We start from the raw sequence: 25,080 nt of genomic DNA, 5'->3' as shown, positions 1-25,080 counted from the left end.
CCTGCTGTCCTGTACCTTTGCCTTACCGACCCCTGCCTGCCGTCCTGTACCTTTGCCCTACCGACCCCTGCTGCCGTCCTGTACCTTTGCCCTACCGACCCCTGCCTGCCGTCCTGTACCTTTGCCCTACCGACCTCTGCACTTTTGCCCTACCGACCTCTGCCTGCCTGCCGTCCTGTACCTTTGCCCTACCGACCCCTGCACCATTGCCCTACCGACCTCTGCACATTTGCCCTACCGACCTCTGCCTGCCTGCCATCCTGTACCTTTGCCTTACCGACCTCTGCCCTACTGACCCCTGCCTTTGCCCTACCAACCCCTGTTGCCGTCCTGTACCTTTGCCCTACCGACCCCTGCCTGCCGTCCTGTACCTTTGCCCTACCGACCTCTGCACTTTTGCCCTACCGACCTCTGCCTGCCTGCCGTCCTGTACCTTTGCCCTACCGACCCCTGCACCATTGCCCTACCGACCTCTGCACATTTGCCCTACCGACCTCTGCCTGCCTGCCATCCTGTACCTTTGCCTTACCGACCTCTGCCCTACTGACCCCTGCCTTTGCCCTACCAACCCCTGTTGCCGTCCTGCACCTTTATCCTACCGACCCCTGCCTGCCGTCCTGTACCTTTGCCCTACCGACACCTGCCTGCCGTCCTGTACCTTTGCCTTACCGACCCCTGTCTGCCGTTCTGTACCTTTGCCCTACCAACCCCTGTTGCCGTCCTGCACCTTTACCCTACCGACCCCTGCCTGCCGTCCTGTACCTTTGCCCTACCGACACCTGCCTGCTGTCCTGTACCTTTGCCTTACCGACCCCTGTCTGCCGTCCTGTACCTTTGCCCTACCGACCCCTGCTGCCCGTCCTGTACCTTTACCCTACCGACCCCTGCCTGCCGTCCTGTACCTTTGCCCTACCGACCTCTGTCTGCCGTCCTGTACCTTTGCCCTACCGACCTCTGTCTGCCGTCCTGTACCTTTGCCCTACCGACCCCTGCCTGCCGTCCTGTACCTTTGCCCTACCGACCCCTGCCTGCCGTCCTGTACCTTTGCCTTACCGACCCCTGCCTGCCGTCCTGTACCTTTGCCCTACCGACCCCTGCTGCCGTCCTGTACCTTTGCCCTACCGACCCCTGCTGCCGTCCTGTGCCTTTGCCCTACCGCCCCCTGCCTGCCGTCCTGTACCTTTGCCCTACCGACCTCTGCACTTTTGCCCTACCGACCTCTGCCTGCCTGCCGTCCTGTACCTTTGCCCTACCGACCCCTGCACCATTGCCCTACCGACCTCTGCACATTTGCCTTACCGACCTCTGCCCTACTGACCCCAGCCTTTGCCCTACCAACCCCTGTTGCCGTCCTGTACCTTTGCCCTACCGACACCTGCCTGCCGTCCTGTACCTTTGCCTTACCGACCCCTGTCTGCCGTCCTGTACCTTTGCCCTACCAACCCCTGTTGCCGTCCTGCACCTTTACCCTACCGACCCCTGCCTGCCGTCCTGTACCTTTGCCCTACCGACACCTGCCTGCCGTCCTGTACCTTTGCCTTACCGACCCCTGCTGCCCGTCCTGTACCTTTACCCTACCGACCCCTGCCTGCCGTCCTGTACCTTTGCCCTACCGACCTCTGTCTGCCGTCCTGTACCTTTGCCCTACCGACCTCTGTCTGCCGTCCTGTACCTTTGCCCTACCGACCCCTGCCTGCCGTCCTGTACCTTTGCCCTACCGACCCCTGCCTGCTGTCCTGTACCTTTGCCTTACCGACCCCTGCCTGCCGTCCTGTACCTTTGCCCTACCGACCCCTGCTGCCGTCCTGTACCTTTGCCCTACCGACCCCTGCTGCCGTCCTGTACCTTTGCCCTACCGACCCCTGCCTGCCGTCCTGTACCTTTGCCCTACCGACCTCTGCACTTTTGCCCTACCGACCTCTGCCTGCCTGCCATCCTGTACCTTTGCCCTACCGACCCCTGCACCATTGCCCTACCGACCTCTGCACATTTGCCCTACCGACCTCTGCCTGCCTGCCATCCTGTACCTTTGCCTTACCGACCTCTGCCCTACTGACCCCTGCCTTTGCCCTACCAACCCCTGTTGCCGTCCTGCACCTTTACCCTACCGACCCCTGCCTGCCGTCCTGTACCTTTGCCCTACCGACACCTGCCTGCCGTCCTGTACCTTTGCCTTACCGACCCCTGTCTGCCGTTCTGTACCTTTGCCCTACCAACCCCTGTTGCCGTCCTGCACCTTTACCCTACCGACCCCTGCCTGCCGTCCTGTACCTTTGCCCTACCGACACCTGCCTGCCGTCCTGTACCTTTGCCTTACCGACCCCTGTCTGCCGTCCTGTACCTTTGCCCTACCGACCCCTGCTGCCCGTCCTGTACCTTTACCCTACCGACCCCTGCCTGCCGTCCTGTACCTTTGCCCTACCGACCTCTGTCTGCCGTCCTGTACCTTTGCCCTACCGACCTCTGTCTGCCGTCCTGTACCTTTGCCCTACCGACCCCTGCCTGCCGTCCTGTACCTTTGCCCTACCGACCCCTGCCTGCCGTCCTGTACCTTTGCCTTACCGACCCCTGCCTGCTGTCCTGTACCTTTGCCCTACCGACCCCTGCTGCCGTCCTGTACCTTTGCCCTACCGACCCCTGCCTGCCGTCCTGTACCTTTGCCCTACCGACCTCTGCCCTATCGACCCCTGCTGCCGTCCTGTACCTTTGCCTTACCGACCCCTGCCTGCTGTCCTGTACCTTTGCCTTACCGACCCCTGCCTGCTGTCCTGTACCTTTGCCCTACCGACCCCTGCTGCCGTCCTGTACCTTTGCCCTACCGACCCCTGCCTGCCGTCCTGTACCTTTGCCCTACCGACCTCTGCCCTATCGACCCCTGCTGCCGTCCTGTACCTTTACCCTACCTACCCCTGTCTTTGCCCTACCGACCCGCCTTTGCCCTACCGACCCCTGCTGCCGTCCTGTACCTTTGCCCTACCGACCCCTGCTGCCGTCCTGTACCTTTGCCCTACCGACCTCTGTCTGCCGATCCAGTGTAATATATTATAAAAATAAAGCGAACTGGATGGTGACTAAGTGACTGTCCCACTGGATGTCATAAGGTGAATGCACCAATTTGTAAGTCGCTCTGGATAAGAGCGTCTGCTAAATGACTTAAATGTAAATGTAATGTAAATGGATGGAATATGGGGAAAAATGCACCAAATTATTTTTCAATTTGAAACTTGTTACAAATGATGGAGTCACGCATGATTCATGAAATTATATTTTGAAAGAGGAAGTAAAGTACGTATGTTTTCGTTTCAGGCTCCTCCATCTTCACTAACTGAAACTAATTGTATTGATTTTTTTTTCATAATAGTAATGTAAAATGAACATCTGTACAGAAAGACCAAATTACAAAGGAGGAACTTCTTGATGCAATTGGGGCCTTTAAGGCTGGGAAAACTCCAGGGCTGGATGGCATACCAGTGGAAGTATACCAAACTTTTTTCGAAATACTCAGAGGACCATTATTAGCATGTTTTAACCACTCCTATATAAATGGTAGATTATTGGACACGCAACAAGAAGTTTTGATATCATTATTACTGAAACAGAACCCAAGTAGTATATCTCTAGATCCAGCCCATTTAAAAACAATTGGAGACCTCTTACACTTCCGTGTTGTGATACAAAAATTCTAGCAAGATGCTTGGCGCATAGAATTAAAAAAGTATTGTCAGATTTTATTCATCCTAATCAGTTTTTTTTAACATGGACGATACATTGGAGATAATTTAAGTACTGGAAACAATAGAATACTATGAAATGTCAGGGACCCCAGGCCTGGTTTTCATAGCTGATTTTGAAAATGCTTTTGATAAATTACGACTGGAGTTTATATATAAATGCCTAGAATATTTCAATTTTGGGGAATATCTTATAAAATGGGTTAAAGTTATGCATAGTAATCCGAGGTGTAAAATAGTAAATAATGGCTACATCTCTCAGAAAGTTTAAAACTATCTAGAGGAGTAAAACAAGGTTGTCCACTATCGGCATATCTATTTTTTATTGCCATTAAAATGTTAGCTGTTAAAATGAGATCAAACAATAATATTAAGGGATTAGAAATCCGTGGCAAAAACTGAATTGTCATTGTACGCTGATGATTCATGTTTTCTTTTAAAACCACAATTAGAATCTCTCCAAGGCCTCATAGAGGATCTAGATACTTTTGCTATCCTCTCTGGATTAAAACCAAAAAATGCTAATTTTACATTACCATTGTCATGACGTTGGCCTGGGGGTAGGTTTATGACAGTCATAAATACCTCTTCCCCCCCTTTTCCTCTCTCTACCCTACTGATGTGAAATTTGAAAACCCCTTGGTTAACATAGAGATTCTGGGAACATCAGAAAGTGGGGAAATTAACTATATTCTGGTAATCCGACCAATTGAATATATGTGGTGGTACTTAATGAATATGATATCAGTTCGGTTGTCATCTGGGACATTCTCATCAATGATAGGATGACATAAACTCTACAGTGGAAAGTCTGCACATTGTAGTTATCGGATTCACATGGAATTGTTGTTCAATTTAAATGTTTGAATATAAAATTATTGGTGAAGAGATTAAATGTAATTTTAGCTTCCAATTGAGAGATTTGCGTTTAGGTTTGGGCTCTGCTCAATCAGTGGCCCGCCCCTGTGAAGAGACATGGGTTATAAAACGTTTCAGACACCCCCTTCTTCTCCACTATATAAAGCCTTGATGAAAATGTAACCCCCTGTTCCAAGTATGTGAGGTCTGCAGCCTCTGCGTTAAAAGGACTAACATGTCAACTACAGAACTAAGCCAACCTCAGCGTGAGCTTTGGTTGCGAATGGTATGAACTTTGAACTCTTATTCACTACAGAAGTGATACAGAAGTGATACCTCCTAGCCGTTGAGTTACCAACAACAGCTGCAAAATGCTGCAAACGCGAACTAGGAAAGAACAGACCGAGTATCCTGTTTCCCCCCCCCCCATGTTTTTGTGTGGAATTGTTTGTTGTAAATGCTTGTGCACATTTTGACTGGAGCGGGACAGGTTTTGTACCCAGACCTTGTTACTCTGGATGCCGGTGGTTTTGATAATTACACTGCTCCAGGCTATTACCCAGTTCTGCTCTCCTGCATCTGACTACCAGTTACGCACCCCTTACCAATAATCTCCAAAATATCGTTATTTTTTAAAACAAGCCTTAGAACATTGGTTCTAATTTCAGTTTAATCCATCTGAAAAGACAGAACAAATAATACAACAAATATTGTGGTTAAACTCAAATATACTAATTGATTTAAAAAATATATATTTTTCAAAGAAATGTTTTAAAAAGGTTACATTTTTGTGAATGATATCATAAATAGGACTGGTGGAGTTGTCACACATGCAGCTAACACAGACATGGAAATGTCTGCTCTACCCAAAATTACAACCAATTAATTGCAGCTTAATTAATACTTATGTCATGCAATAAAATACAAATGAATTACTTAAAAATCATACAATGTGATTTTCTGGATTTTTGTTTTAGATTCCGTCTCTCACAGTTGAAATGTACCTATGATAAAAAAAATTACAGGCCTCTACATGCTTTGTAAGTTGGAAAACCTACAAAATCGGCAGTGTATCAAATACTTGTTCTCCCCACTGTATATATGTGTGTATGTATATGGATATATTTACCCAAAAAATATATGGGGGATTGGAAATGATGCAGACAATTACATTGATGGAAGCAACAATCTTTCCGCAATTTTAAGCTGATCGACCCCTTAAAAATATACATATATAATAATATTACGTTTTTAAAAACACTGCCGCCTCTGGATGAGTGTTTTCCTGTTTGATTATGGCGTATACAACTCATTGAGTGCGGTCTTCGTGCCAGCATCGGTTTGTGGTGGTAAATAGACAGCTACGAAGAATATAGACAAACTCTCTTGGTGCATAGTGTGGTCTACAGCTTATCATGAGATACTCTACCTCAGGCAAGCAAAACCTCGAGACTTCCTTCCTGCACCGTCTGTTGTTTAGAAATATACATAGGCCCCTGGTCTTACCAGAGGTTGCTGTTCTATCCTGCCGATACAATGTATAACTCGCCAGCTTTATGTTATTCATTCGTCATTCAGCCACGACTCGGTGAAGCATAAGATATTACAGGTTTTTTATGTCCCGTTGGTAGTATATACGTGCTTGTAGTTTGTCCACTTTATTATCCAGCGATTGTACGTTGGCCAATAGTACCGATGGCAAAGGCAGATAAGCCACTCGTCACCGGATCCTCAAAAAGTCACCCCCGAGCTCCTTCCGCGAAACCTCTGTCTCTTTCTCCAACAAATGACGGGGACGAGGTTCTGTTCGGGTGTCTGGAGTAAATCCCTCTCGTCCGACTCATTAAAGAAAAATAATTTGCCCAGTTCAAGGCGAATAATCGCTGTTCTGATGCCCAGAAGTTATTTTCGGTCATAAGAGACGGTAGCAGCAACATTATGTACAAAATAAGTTACAAACAATGCACTTTTTTTTAAAATAGCACAGTTGGTTAAGATTAAATGTAAACGGCACCAGAAGAGGAAGTGGACAGGTTGTCCCTGGAGATCATTCTTGAAAAACTCTAATTTCTCCTGGAAACCCGGAATGCTGTTATCATACCACACACTGTGTTGTCCCGTACCTGCTGCTTATCATTCATTTGATTAAGGTGTGATGTCATGTCTGTCAAAAATGTAACTGTTGCCATCTTCTTCTCATCTTTTGAAAACTGAGTTGCCTCGTCACTCTTTTGCTCTGATAAGAAAGCTTTGGTCCAAAAGCGTACCCAACCCCTGCCTTTGCTGAGCCATCTGACATTGTTGTGCAAGTAGTAAGTCATCAAAGCTGGCATTGGCCTCTGTCAGAATGCGTCGTGGCAAGCGGTGTTGTAGGGAGGACGTTGCTCTCAAAGTTGTTTCCTCATCGTTGTCATGACCTCAGAATATTACAGTGCCTTGCGAAAGTATTCGGCCCCCTTGAACTTTGCGACCTTTTCCCACATTTCAGGCTTCAAACATAAAGATATAAAACTGTATTGTTTTGTGAAGAATCAACAACAAGTGGGACACAATCATGAAGTGGAACAACATTTATTGGATATTTAAAACTTTTTTAACAGATCAAAAACTGAAAAATTGGGCGTTTATAAGGAGACTTGATTACACACAGGTGGATTGTATTTATCATCATTAGTCATTTAGGTCAACATTGGATCATTCAGAGATCCTCACTGAACTTCTGGAGAGAGTTTGCTGCACTGAAAGTAAAGGGGCTGAATAATTTTGCGCGCCCAATTTTTCCGTTTTTGATTTGTTAAAAAAGTTTGAAATATCCAATAAATGTCGTTCCACTTCATGATTGTGTCCCACTTGTTGATTCTTCACAAAAAAATACAGTTTTATATCTTTATGTTTGAAGCCTGAAATGTGGCAAAAGGTCGCAAAGTTCAAGGGGGCCGAATACTTTGGCAAGGCACTGTATTTTCCCCAGACTGACACAGGACAGATTGATGGATGACAACCACTCAGAGGGACGTCAGCTCAGGGGTCGAAGTTCATCACGATCTCCTAGGGCAATAACACCAGAAGTTCATGGTGAGTATAATTTCTCAGCTCTGCAAGTTATTAAATAAATACCTTAGTTTTTAATAGCTTAGTGTAGTGCACCCCAAACCTTTCATCTGTGGACCTGGAGTTCCTCACCGTAATGGGACCTAGTGTCCCACGAGACGAAAGAGGTATACTCACCTTGTCATGCTGAGACATTTTCATACACACCCCAAAGCATGAACCCAACACAGTAACAAAGAGGATACCCTCTGGTCGATTTGCTTTGGTGGCCCCTCCAGAGGAAATTCACAGCCAGTATTTATTCAAGCAAAGCCCTTTATAAATCAGTCTACACATCCTATGGTCTCCCCAACTCTCCACCTCCAGGAAACACAATCCTGTTCCTCCTAAAGAAAAATACTAATTATATGACCCTGCATGTGTGGATAACAAGTTAACAACAACAAAATACAGCAGTAGAATATTTAACAAAAAGGCCCCAGAGAGAAAGAGGTCCTAAAAACAGGCCGTCTGCAGACAAAGAAAAATGACTTGCCAACAATGACTTATATACAGTCCAGCCTCGCTGGTAAACTCCTGCCTCAACCAGTTACATCTGATTCACACAATACAGGAATACCCCCTTATCCAATCACTACTCCCCTAGTTACAAAACATCCCCCTTATCCAATCACTACTCCCCTAGTTACAAAACATCCCCTTATCCAATCACTACTCCCCTAGTTACAAAACATCCCCCTTATCCAATCACCACTCCCTAGTTACAAAACATCCCCCTTATCCAATCACTACTCCCCTGGTTACAACCCCCCTTATCCAATCACTAAACCCCTGGTTACAAAACATCCCCCTTATCCAATCACTACTCCCCTGGTTACAACCCCCTTATCCAATCACTACTCCCCTGGTTACAACCCCCTTATCCAATCACTACTCCCCTGGTTACAACCCCCTTATCCAATCACTACTCCCCTGGTTACAACCCCCTTATCCAATCACTACTCCCCTGGTTACAAAACATCCCCTTATCCAATCACTACTCCCCTAGTTACAAAACATCCCCTTATCCAATCACTACTCCCCTGGTTACAACCCCCTTATCCAATCACCACTCTCCTGGTTACAAAACATCCCCTTATCCAATCACCACTCCCCTAGTTACAAAACATCCCCTTATCCAATCACCACTCCCTAGTTACAAAACATCCCCCTTATCCAATCACCACTCCCCTAGTTACAAAACATCCCCTTATCCAATCACCACTCCCTAGTTACAAAACATCCCCTTATCCAATCACTACTCCCTGGTTTTACAACCCCCTTATCCAATCACCACTCCCCTAGTTACAAAACATCCCCTTATCCAATCACCACTCCCCTAGTTACAAAACATCCCCCTTATCCAATCACTACTCCCTGGTTTTACAACCCCCTTATCCAATCACTACTCCCCTGGTTACAAAACATCCCCTTATCCAATCACTACTCCCCTGGTTACAAAGCATCCCCTTATCCAATTACTACTCCCCTGGTTTTACAACCCCCCCTTATCCAATCACTACTCCCCTAGTTACAAAACATTCCCCATTATCCTATCACCACTCTCCTGGTTAAAAAACATCCCCCTTATCCAATCACCACTCTCCTGGTTAAAAAACATCCCCCTTATCCAATCACTACTCCCCTAGTTACAAAACATTCCCCATTATCCTATCACTACTCCCCTAGTTACAAAACATCCCCCTTATCCTATCACTACTCCCCTAGTTACAAAACATCCCCCTTATCCAATCACTACTCCCCTAGTTACAAAACATTCCCCATTATCCTATCACTACTCCCCTAGTTACAAAACATTCCCCATTATCCTATCACTACTCCCCTAGTTACAAAACATTCCCCATTATCCAATCCCTACTCCCCTGGTTAAGTAATGCTCACATTGATTATATAAGGGGGGTGTTTTGTACAATTTCCTGAGATCAGATACATCTCGTTGGCTACTTTGAAGAATGTAAAATATGACATATTTTGAGTTAACACTTTTGGTTCCTACATGATTCCATATGTTACTTCATAGTTTGTCTTCACTATTATTGTACAATGTAGAAAATAGTAAAAATAAAGAAAAACCCTTGAATGAGTAGGTGTATACAAACTTTTGACTGTCAATCTATTTACACATGGGAATACTTGGGAACATATTAAAAAATAAAATTTAAAAAAAGATCAAAAATGAATCAAAATATATAGAATTTTTGTATTTATTTATCTTGTTTTGCTCAGAAAACTTGGGCCAAATAAAACCACCAACGGGCCGCCTATTGGAAACCCTGCATCAGATCTGGACATCTTGTATCTATAGATCTGTCTACGACATTGAGTGTTCACAACTCTCCAACACCATCTCCCAGTTGTTCACCTAAAAACTGGTGGTTGTCTGAACTGCAGATTGTCCATTTCATACACAAAGAGCAGCAACATTGCCTGTTAGGTTCAGACAACAGTCCCATTATATAATTACTTTCACATTGGACTGAGCAGGATCAGGAGAACCAGTTAGAGTTGGTCCACAGGGGATCTCAATACTCTCTTAGTCTCCTCTCTGTGTCTATGTCATCAGTTGGTCCACAGGGGATCTCAATACTCTCTTAGTCTCCTCTCTGTGTCTATGTCCTCAGTTGGTCACAGGTGTATCTCAATACTCTCTTAGTCTCCTCTCCGTGTCTATGTCCTCAGTTGGTCACAGGTGTATCTCAATACTCTCTTAGTCTCCTCTCTGTGTCTATGTCCTCAGTTGGTCACAGGTGTATCTCAATACTCTCTTAGTCTCCTCTCTGTGTCTCTGTCCTCAGTTGGTCCACAGGTGTATCTCAATACTCTCTTAGTCTCCTCTCTGTGTCTATGTCCTCAGTTGGTCCACAGGTGTATCTCAATACTCTCTTAGTCTCCTCTCTGTGTCTATGTCCTCAGTTGGTCCACAGGTGTATCTCAATACTCTCTTAGTCTCCTCTCTGTGTCTATGTCCTCAGTTGGTCACAGGTGTATCTCAATACTCTCTTAGTCTCCTCTCTGTGTCTATGTCCTCAGTTGGTCACAGGTGTATCTCAATACTCTCTTAGTCTCCTCTCTGTGTCCTCATTTACTTTCTTTGTGGTTGTTTTTCACGTGTTAGCAGATTAGTCTTCTGAATTAATATTTTATCACAGACTGAGCAGCCATGATGTTTCCGATTGAAGCTTTTCCCACAGTCACCACAGCTAAATGGTTTATCTCTGGTGTGAGTCTGTGTGTTGTTAAGGTCTCACTGCGATTTAAACTTTTCCCTCAGTCACCACAGCTAAATGGTTTCTCTCCTGTGTGAATCAGTTTATGTCTCATTAGGCCCCTCTTATAAATAAAACTCTTCCCACAGTCACCACAGGTGAATGGTTTCTCTGCTGTGTGAGTCCGTTCGTGAGTGGTTAGGCTCACCTTCCGATTAAAGCCTTTCCCACACTCATCACAGCTAAATTGTTTCTCTCTGGTGTGAGTCAGTTTGTGCATAGTTAAGGTATCCTTGCGATTGAAGCTTTTCCCACAGTCACCACAGCTAAATGGTTTCTCTCTGGTGTGAGTCAATTCGTGAGTGGTTAGGCTCACCATCCGATTGAAGCCTTTCCCACACTCATCACAGCTAAATGGTTTCTCTCTGGTGTGAGTCAATTTGTGCAAAGTTAAGGTATCCTTGCGATTGAAGCTTTTCCCACAGTCACCACAGCTAAATGGTTTCTCTCTGGTGTGAGTCAGTTTGTGCCTAGTTAGGTTCCTTTTGAGATGGAAGCTGTTCCCACAGTCACCACAGGTAAATGGCTTCTCTCTGGTGTGAGTCAATTTATGTTCAGTTAGGCTCACCTTCCGATTGAAGCCTTTCCCACAGTCACCACAGCTAAATGGTTTCGCTCCTGTGCGAGTCAATTTATGTTCAGTTAGGCTCACCTTCCGATTGAAACTTTTCCCACAGTCACCACAGCTAAATGGTTTCTCTCTAGTGTGAGTCAGTTTGTGCGTAGTTAAGGTCTCCTTCCGATTGAAGCTTTTCCCACAGTCACCACAGCTAAATGGTTTCTCTCCTGTGTGAATCAGTTTATGCCTGGTTAGGAAATCCGTGCGATTGAAGCTTTTCCCACAGTCACCACAGGTAAACGGTTTCTCTCCTGTGTGAATCCTCATGTGCCTGGACAGATGTCCTTTGTATTTGAAGGTCTTTCCACAAATAGGGCAGATGCAGGGTTTACCACTGTGACAGAGTCGGACATGGGCCTTCAGTTTACAGCTGGAGTTGTAGCGTTTTTGGCAGGAACTACATTCACTGGGTATCTTACTGAAGAGAGTCACGTGTCTCTGCAGGTCAGCTTTCAGAACAAATGTTGCACCACAGTCACGGCAGTAGTGAGTTTTTCTAGCTGTGGTGCTGGGTTTGGAACAGTGTTCCTCCAATGGTGGACTGGGATCTAATGGTGGGCTGGGATCCAATGGTGGACTGGGATCCAATGGTGGACTGGGACCCAATGGTGGACTGGGATCTAATGGTGGGCTGGGACCCAATGGTGGGCTGGGACCCAATGGTGGACTGGGATCTAATGGTGGACTGCTGTCAAGTCCTACTGGATCGCTGCCAACAGCTGAACTGTGGCTGGAGGCAATGTTTTGATTATCTGGACGGTCACAGGGAATGTAGAGACCCTTAATGTGGGTCACAGTGACAAAAGGTTTGAGATCCACTGGTTTAGAGTCTCTCTCGCTGTTCTCCACAGTCTGGGTTTGGGGAAGAGTCAAGGACTGAAGTGGGTCCTCCTGATCACATTCACTTTTCACACAGGAAGGAGTGAATATGGAGTCTTTGAACCCTTGAAGCTGCTCTTCCTCCTGACTGGTCCTGACTTCCTCCTGTTCCTCTTTAATCTGTTTGGTCTCTGGGTCCTTCTGTCCCAGACTGGGGCTCCACTCCTGCTCACAGTGCTGCTGCTCAGGGGGAACCTCCTCTTCAGAGACAGAGAGCTGCAGGGAGTCTGGAGGGAAGGAGAGGAGGAGCAGAGGTCATTTATATACCACACAATTAAAAAGAACACTTGAATCACGTGAATTATAGATCTCAACGATTTTTTAATTGAAAATGTCTTTATTGGCATTGATCCTAAATAATATCAGGAGCTAAAATAATGTACGAAACAGATAAATAGTTTCTGCTCCCAAACTTGATGTTTTAATAAAGCTTGTACACGTCCTAGTAATTTGAAAGATTTCTCAGAAAACTAGATGTTCTGATCACCGTATGCTTAGTAGAGGTCGACCTCTAATGCTTACTTCTATTATGACCTCACAGCGTTGAAGATGAGCAGAGTCAGGGGTCTACAGGACCGATGCCGTACTCAGCCTACTGTCATCACTATAATATGGAATTACTAGTGTGAACGTAAACATACTCACCGTCTCTGATGAAACACATTGGAGTCAGAAAGGCTGTGCTATATAAGCTCTTTCAATGATCTTTTCATGACAGATAACTTTTTAATTATGCCTGGTGAATCTTAGCTATATTATAAACTGTTCTTTAAAAATGGATGCAATGGAGATCCCTGTTACGGGAAACAGTTTATTAACTAAGTAGAACCGTAGCTAGCTAGGTATTAGATCTACATACGTACCTATTCTACATAGTTGTATCTCTGGTGTCCTCCGCAGCAGTCTCCGTAGCAGATCATTCTCCTCCTGGTACTCTGCTACTGTTTCCTCAATCACACCAAAAATCTCAACAGCAGCAGATGTCGTTAAACATTCATTTAAAAACACACAGAACAACTGTAGTTTAGACGTTTTCAGTGGACTGAGAGTTGTGTGTTCAGCTAATATAATTTCCCTTTTCACACAGGAAGTAGTGAATATGGTGTCTTTGGTATCAAAGAGCCCTTGAAGCTGCTCTTCCTCCTGACTGGTCCTGACTTCCTCCTGTTCCTCTTTAATCTGTTTGGTCTCTGGGTCCTTCTGCCCCAGACTGGGGCTCCACTCCTGCTCACAGTGCTGCTGCTCAGGGGGAACCTCCTCTTCAGAGACAGAGAGCTGCAGGGAGTCTGGAGGGAACGAGAGGAGGAGCAGAGGTTTACACTCCCTTATGTATATATTTAGACAGTGAAACTAACATTTACAAATGTGTCTCTGTACTCCAGAATTTGGGATTTGAGATCAAATGTTCATAATATCCGTTTTACCATTTAGAAATCAAAGCACTTTTAGGTATCTAATCCCACAATGTGAATTAGTCATAAGCATTTGGATAACATTTACATTTAAGTCAGAAAGTCTTCCATTTGGAAGAGCGACTTACAAATTAAGATAACGTAGCATATTAGAGTAGTCAGAAGTGTAGTATTTGATCCCATATTCATTACACACATTAAGCTCATTATTCATGATTTTTTCGTGATTATCCACAATCATAGTAGTATCCACATTAATGTAGAAGTGTTCAGAAACATATTATATTCTTATTTACAATAAGAAATGGACTCCAAAAGTACAATGCATTACACTTGAAATGTCTGTCATTTAGCAGACGCTCTTATCTCCAGCAATTACAGGAGACATGAGGATTAGGTGCTCAAACGCACATGGACAGATTTTTCACCTAATGTGGAAATAGTGAAGGGCTCTGAATACTTCCCGAATGCACTGTACAGACGTACCTGTTCTACATAGTTTAACCTGCGGTTTGATCCGCAACAGTCTCCGTAGCCGATCATTCTCCTCCTGGTACTCCACTACCGTTTTCTCAACTTCCCCGAAAATCTCCACAGCAGCCGCAGTTAAGCGCTCATTTAAAAACACATGAAGCGACTGTTGTTTAGACATTTTAAGGTGACTGATAACGAGTTGGCTATTCAGCTGGTCGTTTCCTCCACGAGGAAAGAATAGTGGTCACAAAAAAACTAATCCACTCGTAATTTCACTTCCGCATCGTCCTTCTGTTTGTTTCAGCGGTGTGTCCCATAAACACATCACAGCGCCTCTGTGTGGAGCGTTAACTACATGGTACAGACTGATAGTGATAATGGAAATAGATAGCTACATGTGGGGAAACGTTGTAATATATTTTAACACTTATTGTATGAACTGAATTGAAAGACAACTCATTGTAACACAGACGACTCCTGAAAGCTGCAACGGCTTGGGACTTCATTCTCAAATCAAATAACATTTTATTGGTCACATACATATGGTTAACAGATGCAAAATCTAACAATTCCCCAAAACAACTATCTAATACACACAAATCTAAAGGGGTGAATGAGAATATGTACATAAAAATATATGGATGAGTGATGGCCTAGCAGCAATGGATGGTATAGAATACAGTATATACAGTTGAAGTCGGAAGTTTACATACACCTTAGCCAAATTAATTTAAACTCAGTTTTTCACAATTCCTGACATTTAATCCTAGTAACAATTCCCTATCTTAGGTCAGTTAGGATCACCACTTTATTTTAAGAATGTGAAATGTCAGAATGATAGTAGAGAGAATTATTTATTTCAGCTTTTATTTCTTTCATCACATTCCCAGTGGGTCAGAAGATTACATACACTCAATTAGTATTTGGTAGGATTGACTTTAAATTGTTTAACTTGGGACAAACGTTTCGGGTAGCCTTCCACAAGCTTCCCACAATACGTTTTGGCTCATTCCTCCTGACAGAGCTGGTGTAACTGAGTCAGGTTTGTAGGCCTCCTTGCTCGCACACATTTTTTCAGTTCTGCCCACAAATTTTCTATAGGATTGAGGTCAGGGCTTTGTGATGGCCACTCCAATACCTTGACTTTATTGTCCTGAAGCCAACTTTGGAAGTATGCTTGGGGTCATTGTCCATTTGGAAGACCCATTTGTGACCAAGCTTTAACTTCCTGACTGATGTCTTGAGGTGTTCCTTCAATATATCCACATAATTTTCTTTCCTCATGATGTCATCTATTTTATGAAGTGCACCAGTCCCTCCTGCAGTAAAGCACCCCCACAACATGATGCTGCCACCCCCGTGCTTCACAGTTGGGATGGTGTTCTTCGGCTTGCAAGACTCCCCCTTTGTCCTCCAAACATAACGATGGTCGTTATGGCCAAACAGTTCTATTTTTGTTTCATCAGACCAGAGGATTTTTCTCCAAAAAGTACGATCTTTGGCCCAATGTGCAGTTGCAAACCGTAGTCTGCTTTACTGTGGATATAGATACTTTTGTACCTCTTTCCTCCAGCATCTTCACACGGTCCTTTGCTGTTCTGGGATTGATTTGCACTTGTTGCACCAAAGTACGTTAATCTCTAGAAGACAGAACGTCTTCCTGAGTGGTATGATGGCTGCGTGGTTCCATGGTGTAAATACTTTCATACTATTGTTTGTACAGATGAACGTGGTACCTTCAGGTGTTTGGAAATTGCTCCCAAGGATGAACCAGACTTGTGGGGGTCTACAATTTATTTTTTGAGGACTTATTTTCCCATGACGTCAAGCAAAGAAGCACTGAGTTTGAAATCTATCCACAGGTACACCTCCAATTGACTCAAATGTCAATTACCCTATCAGAAGCTTCTAAAGCCATGACATAATTTTCTGGAATTTAAAGGCACAGTCAAATTAGTGTATGTAAACTTCTGACCCACTGGAGCACAACTCCAATACAGTGAATAAGTGAAATAATCTGTCTGTTATTAATTGTTGGAGAAAATGACTTGTGTCATGCACAAAGTAGATGTCCTAACCGACTTGCCAAAACTATAGTTTGTTAACAAGAAATTTGTGGAGTGGTTAAAAAACGAGTTTCAGTCTCTCGGTCCCAGCTTTGATGCACCTGTACTGACCTCGCCTTCTGGATTGTAGAGGTGTGAAAAGACAGTGGCTCAGGTGGTTGATGTCCTTTATGATCTTTTTGGCCTTCCTGTGACATCAGGTGCTGTATGAGTCATGGAGGGCAGGTAGTTTGCCCCCGGTGATGCGTTGTGCAGACCGCACCACCCTCTGGGGAGCCTTGTGGTTGCGGGCGGTGCAGTTGCCATACCAGGCGGTGATACAGCCCGACAGAATGCTCTCAATTGTGCATCTGTAAAATCTTGTGAGGGTTTTAGGTGACTAGACAAATTTCTTCAGCCTCCTGAGGTTGAAGAGGCGCTGTTGCGCCTTCTTCACCACACTGTCTGTGTGGGTGGACCATTTCAGTTTGTTTGTGATGTGTATGCCAAGTAACTTAAAGCTTTCCACCTTCTCCACTGCTGTCCCGTCGATGTGAATAGGAGGGTGCTCCCTCTGCTGTTTCCTGAAGTCCACGATCATCTCCTTTGTTTTGTTGATGTTGAGTGAGAGGTTGTTTTCCTGACACCACACTCCGAGTGCCCTCACCTCCCTCCCTGTAGGCCGTCTCATCGTTGTTGGTGATCAAGCCTACTACTGTTGTGTTGTCTGCAAACGTGATGATTGAGTTGGAGGCGTTCTTGGCTACGCAGTCATGGGTGAACAGGGAGTACAGGAGGGGGCTGAGCACGCACCCTTGTGGGGCCTCAGTGTTGAGGATCAGCGAAGTGGAGATGTTGTTTCCTACCTTCACTACCTGGGGGGACGGCCCTTCAGGAAGTCCAGGACCCAGTTGCACAGGGTGGGGTTGAGACCCAGGGCCTCAAGCATAATGATGAGCTTGGAAGGTACTATGGTGTTGAATGCTGAGCAGTAGTCAATGAACTGTAAAAACACCTCCAGGCTGTGTAAGGGCTATTTTACCAAGAAGGAGAGTGATGGAATGCTGCATCAGATGACCTGGCCACAATAATCCTAGTACTCAACCAAATTGAGATGGTTTGGAATGAGTCAAACTGCAGAGTGATGGAAAAGCAGCCAACAAGTGCTCAGCATATGTGGGAACTCCTTCAAGACTGTTGGAAAAGCATTCCAGGTGAAGCTGGTTGAGCGAATGCCAAGAGTGTGCAAAGCTGTCATTAAGCAAAGGGTGGCTATTTGAAGAATTTCAAATATAACACTTTTTTGGTTACTACATGATTCCATATTTGTTATTTCATATTTTTGATGTCTTCACAATTATTCTTCAACGTAGAAAATAGTAAAAAATAATAAAAACCCTTGAATGAGTAGGTGTTCTAAAACATTTGACCAGCAGTGTACATACAGTGCCTTGCGAAAGTATTCAGCCCCCTTGAACTTTGCAACCTTTTGCCACATTTCAGGCTTCAAACATAAAGATATAAAACTGTATTTTTTTTGTGAAGAATCAACAACAAGTGGGACACAATCATGAAGTGGAACGACATTTATTGGATATTTCAAACTATTTTAACAAATCAAAAACTGAAAAATTGGGCGTGCAAAATTATTCAGCCCCTTTACTTTCAGTGCAGCAAACTCTCTCCAGAAATTCAGTGAGGATCTCTGAATGATCCAATGTTGACCTAAATTACTAATGATGATAAATACAATCCACCTGTGTGTAATCAAGTCTCCGTATAAATGCATCTGCACTGTGATAGTGTCAGAGGTCCGTTAAAAGCGCAGAGAGCATCATGAAGAACAAGGAACACACCAGGCAGGTCCGAGATACTGTTGAGAAGAAGTTTAAAGCCGGATTTGGATACAAAAAGATTTCCCAAGCTTTAAACATCCCAAGGAGCACTGTGCAAGCGATAATATTGAAATGGAAGGAGTATCAGACCACTGCAAATCTACCAAGACCTGGCCGTCCCTCTAAACTTTCAGCTCATACAAGGAGAAGACTGATCAGAGATGCAGCCAAGAGGCCCATGATCACTCTGGATGAACTGCAGAGATCTACATCTGAGGTGGGAGACTCTGTCCATAGGACAACAATCAGTCGTATATTGCACAAATCTGGCCTTTATGGAAGAGTGGCAAGAAGAAAGCCATTTTTTAAAGATATCCATAAAAAGTGTTGTTTAAAGTTTGGCACAAGCCACCTGGGAGACACACCAAACATGTGGAAGAAGGTGCTCTGGTCAGATGAAACCAAAATTGAACTTTTTGGCAACAATGCAAAACGTTATGTTTGGCGTAAAAGCAACACAGCTCATCACCCTGACCACACCATCCCCACTGTCAAACATGGTGGTGGCAGCATCATGGTTTGGGCCTGCTTTTCTTCAGCAGGGACAGGGAAGATGGTTTAAATTGATGGGAAGATGGATGGAGCCAAATACAGGACCATTCTGGAAGAAAACCTGATGGAGTCTGCAAAAGACCTGAGACTGGGACGGAGATTTGTCTTCCAACAAGACAATGATCCAAAACATAAAGCAAAATCTACAATGGAATGGTTCAAAAATAAACATATCCAGGTGTTAGAATGGCCAAGTCAAACTCCAGACCTGAATCCAATCAAGAATCTGTGGAAAGAACTGAAAACTGCTGTTCACAAATGCTCTCCATCCAACCTCACTGAGCTGTTTTGCAAGGAGGAATGGGAAAGAATTTCAGTCTCTCGATGTGCAAAACTGATAGAGACATACCCCAAGCAACTTACAGCTGTAATCGCAGCAAAAGGTGGCGCTACAAAGTATTAACTTAAAGGGGCTGAATCATTTTGCACGGCCAATTTTTCCGTTTTTGATTTGTTAAAAAAGTTTCAAATATCCAATAAATGTTGTTCCACTTGATTGTGTCCCACTTGTTGTTGATTTGTGATTGTGTCCCACTTGCTGTTGATTCTTCAGAAAAAAAACAGTTTTATATCTTTATGTTTGAAGCCTGAAATGTGGCAAAAGGTCGCAAAGTTCAAGGGGGCCGAATACTTTCGCAAGGCACTGTATCTGTCTCATTATTCTATCTGTGTTAAATGTGCAGCACGTTAATGGCTTCTGCCACCTGCAATCAACATTATTTCAGGGAAAAGCTTGAAGCTGATTGGTTTTCAGTGTTAACTTGTGACAACCATATGCTAATATATTGGGAATTCGGGCAAATATTGATATCAACAATTGAATAATCTATATCAAAAACCGCATTCATTGATTATAACTATTGCTAGCTATCAGTAGATTTACATACGAACCTATTCTACATAGCGGTATCTCTGGTGTGATCCGCAGCAGTCTCCGTAGCCGATCATTCTCCTTCTGGTACTCCACTACCGTTTTCTCAACTTCCCGAAAATCTCCACAGCAGCCGCAGTTAAATGCTCATTTAAAAAGTAAGTAAGAGATGGTGCCAGAGCAGAAGGCAGACGTTTTACGTGCCCCCAACTGATTGTATTTTTTTGTTTGTTTATCTGCGTTGTTTGTAACTTATTTGCTTTACTTATTTTGTACATAATGTTTCTGCTACCATCTCTTATGACTGAAAATAACTTCTAGACATCAGGACTCCGATTACTCACCACGGACTAGCAAAAATCCTTTTTCTTCTTTCCCGACTCTGACGAACCTGAGGCGGAGGATATACGGCTCCCTCTGGAACAGGCACCAACCCCGGTGATCTGCATGAGGAGGAGATGGAGAAAGTGAGCGGGCTGCCTTCTAAGAATTCGTAGGCGATTGAATTAACCCCCACTTCCCTCAATTCTACTAGCAAACGTGCAATCTTTGGACAATAAAATTGACAAGTTACATGGAAGATTAAAATACCAACGGGACATTAAAAACTGTAACATCTTATGCTTCATGGGGTCATGGCTGAACGATGACAATATCAACATACAGCTGGCTGGTTATACGATGTACCGGCAGGATAGAACTGCTGCAAGGGGCGGCGGACTATTTATTTTTATAAATAACAGATGATATCTTAGGAAGTCTCGAGCTATTGCTCACCTGAGGTAGAGTATATCATGATAAGCTGTAGATCACACTACCTACTGAGAGAGTTCTCATCTGTAATCTTCGTAGCTGTTTACATACCAACTCAGTCAGAAGTTGGCACTAAGACAGCCTTGAATGAGCTGTATTCCGCCATAAGCAAACAAGAAAATGCTCACCCAGAGGCGGCGCTCCTAGTTGTCACATTCTGACCTTAGTTCCTTTGTTGTGTCTTTGTTTTAGGTTGGTCAGGGCGTTAGTTGGGGTGGGTTGTCTATGTTCTTTTTTCTATGTTATATTTTCTACGTGTTTGGCCTAGTATGGTTCTCAATCAGAGGCAGGTGTCGTTCGTTGTCTCTGATTGAGAATCATACTTAGGTAGCCTTTTCCCACCTGTGTTTAGTGGGTGATTATTTTCTGTTTAGTGTTTTTCGTCACCTTACAGAACTGTTTCGGTTTCGTTTCATTCTATTGTTTAGTGTTCTGAGTTTAAATAAATATGATCATGAACACTTACAAAGCTGCGCTTTGGTCCTCCTCTCCTTCCAAAGAAGACAACAGTTACAGAATCACCCACCAACCAAGGACCAAGCAGCGTGGTAAGGAGCAGCGCTATCTGGAGGAGGTGACAATATAGGACGAAATAGAGAGGTGGTCGGTCGACCCAGGGAGAGTGACGAGCCCGCCTAGGATTATCTGGAGCAGGAGAATGGAATGGAGTTGGCGACATGAACATGGCAGGGAGTGTGGCTAAGTCAGGTAGGAGACCTGAGCCAACTCCCCGTGCTTACCGTGGAGAGAGGTGGACCGGGCAGGCACCGTGTTATGCCGTGAGGCGCACGGTGTCCCCCAGCCCTACGCACGGTGTCCCCGGTTCACCAGCACAGCCCAGTGCGGTCTGTTCCACCCCGCCGCACTGTCCGGGCTACAGGGAGTATCCAGCCAGGACAGGTTGTGCAGGCTCGGTGCTCGAGACCTCCAGTGCGCCTCCACGGTCCTGTCCATCCAGTGCCTCCTCCACGCACCAGGCTGTCTCTCCGTATCCTCCCTCCAGGTGCTCCTGCCTGTCCAGCGCTGCCAGAGTCTTCCTTCTCTCCAGCGCTGCCAGAGTCTCCCTCCTGTCCAGCGCTGCCAGAGTCTCCCTTCTGTCCAGCGCTACCAGAGTCTCCATCCTGTCCAGTGCTGCCAGAGTCTCCCTCCTGTCCAGCGCTGCCAGAGACTTCCTCCTGTCAGAGGTCAGAAGGTCATTATTCCCAAATCACTACGTCCAGAGATGCTTACCCGCATACACTCCAGTCACGTTGGAGGTGATGCATGCTACCGCCAGGCTCGTGAAACATTATACTGGCCAAACATGCAAGCAGAAATTAAAGACTTTGTCAGCAACTGTACCACATGCAACGAGTATGCTCATGAACAGCAAAAGGAAACCATGATGTCACACGAACTGCCCACAAGGGCCTGGCAAATCGTCAGCATGGACTTATTCAGCCACAGACAAAAGGACTATATTCTCATCGTTGATCACTACTCTGACTTTTGGGAAATTGAACTGCTCCCTGACTTGTCTGCAGAGACGGTCATAAAGCGCTGGAAGGCGCAGTTTGCAAGGCAAGGTCAGCCTGACAAGGTAATCACGGACAATGGCCCACAATTCACTGCACAGTTCAAGCGTTTCGCCTCAGAATGGGAGTTTGACCACGTGACCTCCTCTCCAAGACACCCAAAAGCAAATGGCAAGGCAGAATCAGCTGTCAAGATTGCAAAAAACCTGTTAAGCAGGGCCTTGCGCGACAGCAACGACCCATGGAATGCGATCTTACAGTGGAGGAACACACCCACTGAAAACATGGACAGCAGCCCAGCACAACGCCTTCTGTCCAGACGTCTGAAGACTACCATCCCCGTAGCTAACAAGCTACCTGAGCCCTGCGTCATGGTTGGCGTCACGGACAAACTGCGTCACAGAAAGCAGCTCACTAAGTGCTTCCAGGACCGGACTGCTCGGGACCTACCAGAGCTGGAGGTGGGTGAAACGATAAGGATGAAACCGCTGCCGGGAGACCACACAGGACTTTGGAGGCTGGGCACATGCCTGTAGAGAGTTGCACCACGTTCATACCTGGTGGATGTTGGTGGCTCCCTCTATCGTCGCAATCGGGTGGATCTGCGCATAGCAGAGCAGACAAACCAGAACACGCCATACACTCACCTAGATGAGCTGGATCACAGTCCAGGCCTAAGGGTAAGGGGTGCAGAACTGAGACATGGGCCAACTGAAGGTGAGGCTTCTACCCCACCAAGCTCTCCAGCTCGTGCCCCTAATCCTACCCCTGTCAGAGCCAATACTTACTCACGGGTGGGTCGGCTGTGCAAGCCACCGGACAGGCTTACTCTGTAAGCAAGGGACTGTTAACTTGCCCTCGGTTAATTAAAATCTATATTTGTTCTTAAATAATTAAATTTAAATTAAAAAAGGAAAATGAAATGTAATGTAATGCTTTTTCTATTGTTATGACCTGACTGTTAAGAATATAATGTTATGCCTTTATGTTTGCACTTTCTATTGAAAAGGATGATGTTACGGAGTCTAGTTGATAGGTAATCGACTAGCCGGACTGTTCCCCGGACTCCAGTTGTAGCCTTTCGTACAATGCACAAACAAGGCTATTGAACCTGACATTGGTGTCTGTCGTTATTCCTTTATCTAACATATCATACTGAAACAGGATCAGCGGCAAAGATTTTTTCCACTAGCCCTGTGGCGGCAGGGTCGTTACTAGTTAACACAGCCACAAAGTCATAAACATACAAGCCCAAGATCACCATGTGCAACGCCAAGCATCGACCGGAGCTTGCCGCCATTGGACTCTGGAGCAGTGGAAACACATTCTCTGGAGTGATGAATCACGCTTTACCATCAAGCAGTTCAACGGACAAATCTGAGTTTGCCAGGGCAACGCTACCTGCCCCAGTGCATAGTGGCAACTGTAAAGTTTGGTGGAGGAGGAATAACAGTCCGGCGCTGTTTTTCATGAATCGGGCTACACCCCTTAGTTCCATTGAACTTAACCTGATGCTGTGATTTTTTTTCAAGCCGATGTGTGTGGATGATAAACGGATTGCACTGCCAAAATAGGCTCTATTGTGAAAATGTATGAAAACAAAAATGTGCATTTTGGACTTAACACGGGAGAAATTAACAGAAGGGATGAGTTTGGCCAAGAGTTTACATTTACAATTGTTAACAGCATCCCTGGAGGAGACTTCGGAGGATGAGCCACTAGGACCATGCCTCAGGACTACCTAACATGATGACTCCTTGCTGTCCCCATCCCTGCTCTGCAGAACTGACCTAAAACAGGACTACCTGAAATGATCTCTGTCCCCAGTTCGTCTGCTGCTCCAGAGGACCTGAGCCCTAGGACCATGCCTCAGGACTACCTGACATGATGACTCCTTGCTGTCCCCAGTCCACCTGGCCGTGCTGCTGCTCCAGTTTCACTGACCTGTTCTGCAGGACTACCTGATTATTATTGGTCCCCACCATGCTGGTCATTTATGAGCCCTAGGATGCCTCAGGACATTTGAAGTCCATCTTGGCCATGTTCTGTTATAATCTCCAGTCCAAGGCTGACCAGCCCAGACCATGCCTCAGGACTACCTGACTGATGCCCTTGCTGTCCCCCCACATGCTGCTGCCTGGTTGGACCCTCTCATTTATGGTTTCTTCCTAGGTTTTGGCCTAGGTTTCTTCTAGGTTTTGGAGGGAGTTTTCCTAGCCACCGTGCTTCTACACCTGCATTGCTTGCTGTTTGGGGTTTTAGGCTGGGTTTCTGTACAGCACTTTGAGATATCAGCTGATATACGAAGGGCTATATAAATACATTTGATTTGATTTGAAATGAAAACTTTCACCAGATGATATTATTTCTGGGTAACCGAGATTAACGAATGACTAGTTCCAGAAAAGATGCTGGGAAATGTGAGAAGTCCGGCGGTGTATAAAAAACATGTTTTTTTTAAGACACCGGTACCTTCTAAATCGAGAATAAAGTATCGTCAAGTAAAGGTTGGTTGAAAGTTAATGGACCCTCTGCTAGGAGTCAGTAACGGGCTTCAACCATGAGGCTAGAGGTTCTACTCCTCCCTGACTATGTAGATCACATAGATCTAGAATTCATGTGTATCATTCAAGTGTTCTATTTAATACCTCTGTATCCAGGCTGTATAGGTAACCTCTGTATCCAGGCTGTATAGGTAACCTCTGTATCCAGGCTGTATAGGTAACCTCTGTATCCAGGCTTCAACCATGAGGCTAGAGGTTCTACTCCTCCCTGACTATATAGATCACAGAGATCTAGAATTCATGTGTATCATTCAAGTGTTCTATTTAATTCTATGCTGTAAAGGTAACCTCTGCTCCTCCTCTCCTTCCCTCCAGACTCCCTGCAGCTCTCAGTCTCTGAAGAGGAGGTTCTCCCTGAGCAGCAGCACTGTGAGCAGGAGTGGAGCCCCAGTCTGGGGCAGAAGGACCCAGAGACCAAACATATTAAAGAGGAACAGGAGGAAGTCAGGACCAGTCAGGAGGAAGAGCAGCTTCAA

At 45.2% G+C, this 25,080-nt stretch overlaps 1 protein-coding gene across 1 annotated transcript in view; it reads right to left on the bottom strand.

Annotated features, from left to right (window-relative positions):
• Positions 1 to 9,856: 9,856 nt before the first annotated feature.
• Positions 9,857 to 25,080, bottom strand: part of LOC124017500 — a 54,691-nt gene continuing 39,467 nt past the window's right edge. The window contains exons 7-10 of the mRNA XM_046332711.1: positions 21,635 to 21,701; positions 14,363 to 14,582; positions 13,328 to 13,750; positions 9,857 to 12,691 (exon numbers count right to left, since the gene is read on the bottom strand). Of these exons, the coding sequence (XP_046188667.1) occupies positions 10,968 to 12,691; positions 13,328 to 13,750; positions 14,363 to 14,582; positions 21,635 to 21,701 (2,434 nt within the window). The 3' untranslated portion in view covers positions 9,857 to 10,967. The remainder of the gene's footprint in view (positions 12,692 to 13,327; positions 13,751 to 14,362; positions 14,583 to 21,634; positions 21,702 to 25,080) is intronic.

This window comes from Oncorhynchus gorbuscha, unplaced genomic scaffold (genome assembly GCF_021184085.1).
Source record: "Oncorhynchus gorbuscha isolate QuinsamMale2020 ecotype Even-year unplaced genomic scaffold, OgorEven_v1.0 Un_scaffold_261:::fragment_2:::debris, whole genome shotgun sequence".
Lineage (NCBI taxonomy): Eukaryota > Metazoa > Chordata > Actinopteri > Salmoniformes > Salmonidae > Oncorhynchus > Oncorhynchus gorbuscha.
The sequence above is the reverse complement of the archived record's forward strand: the minus strand, read 5'-3'. Positions and strand labels throughout refer to the sequence as shown.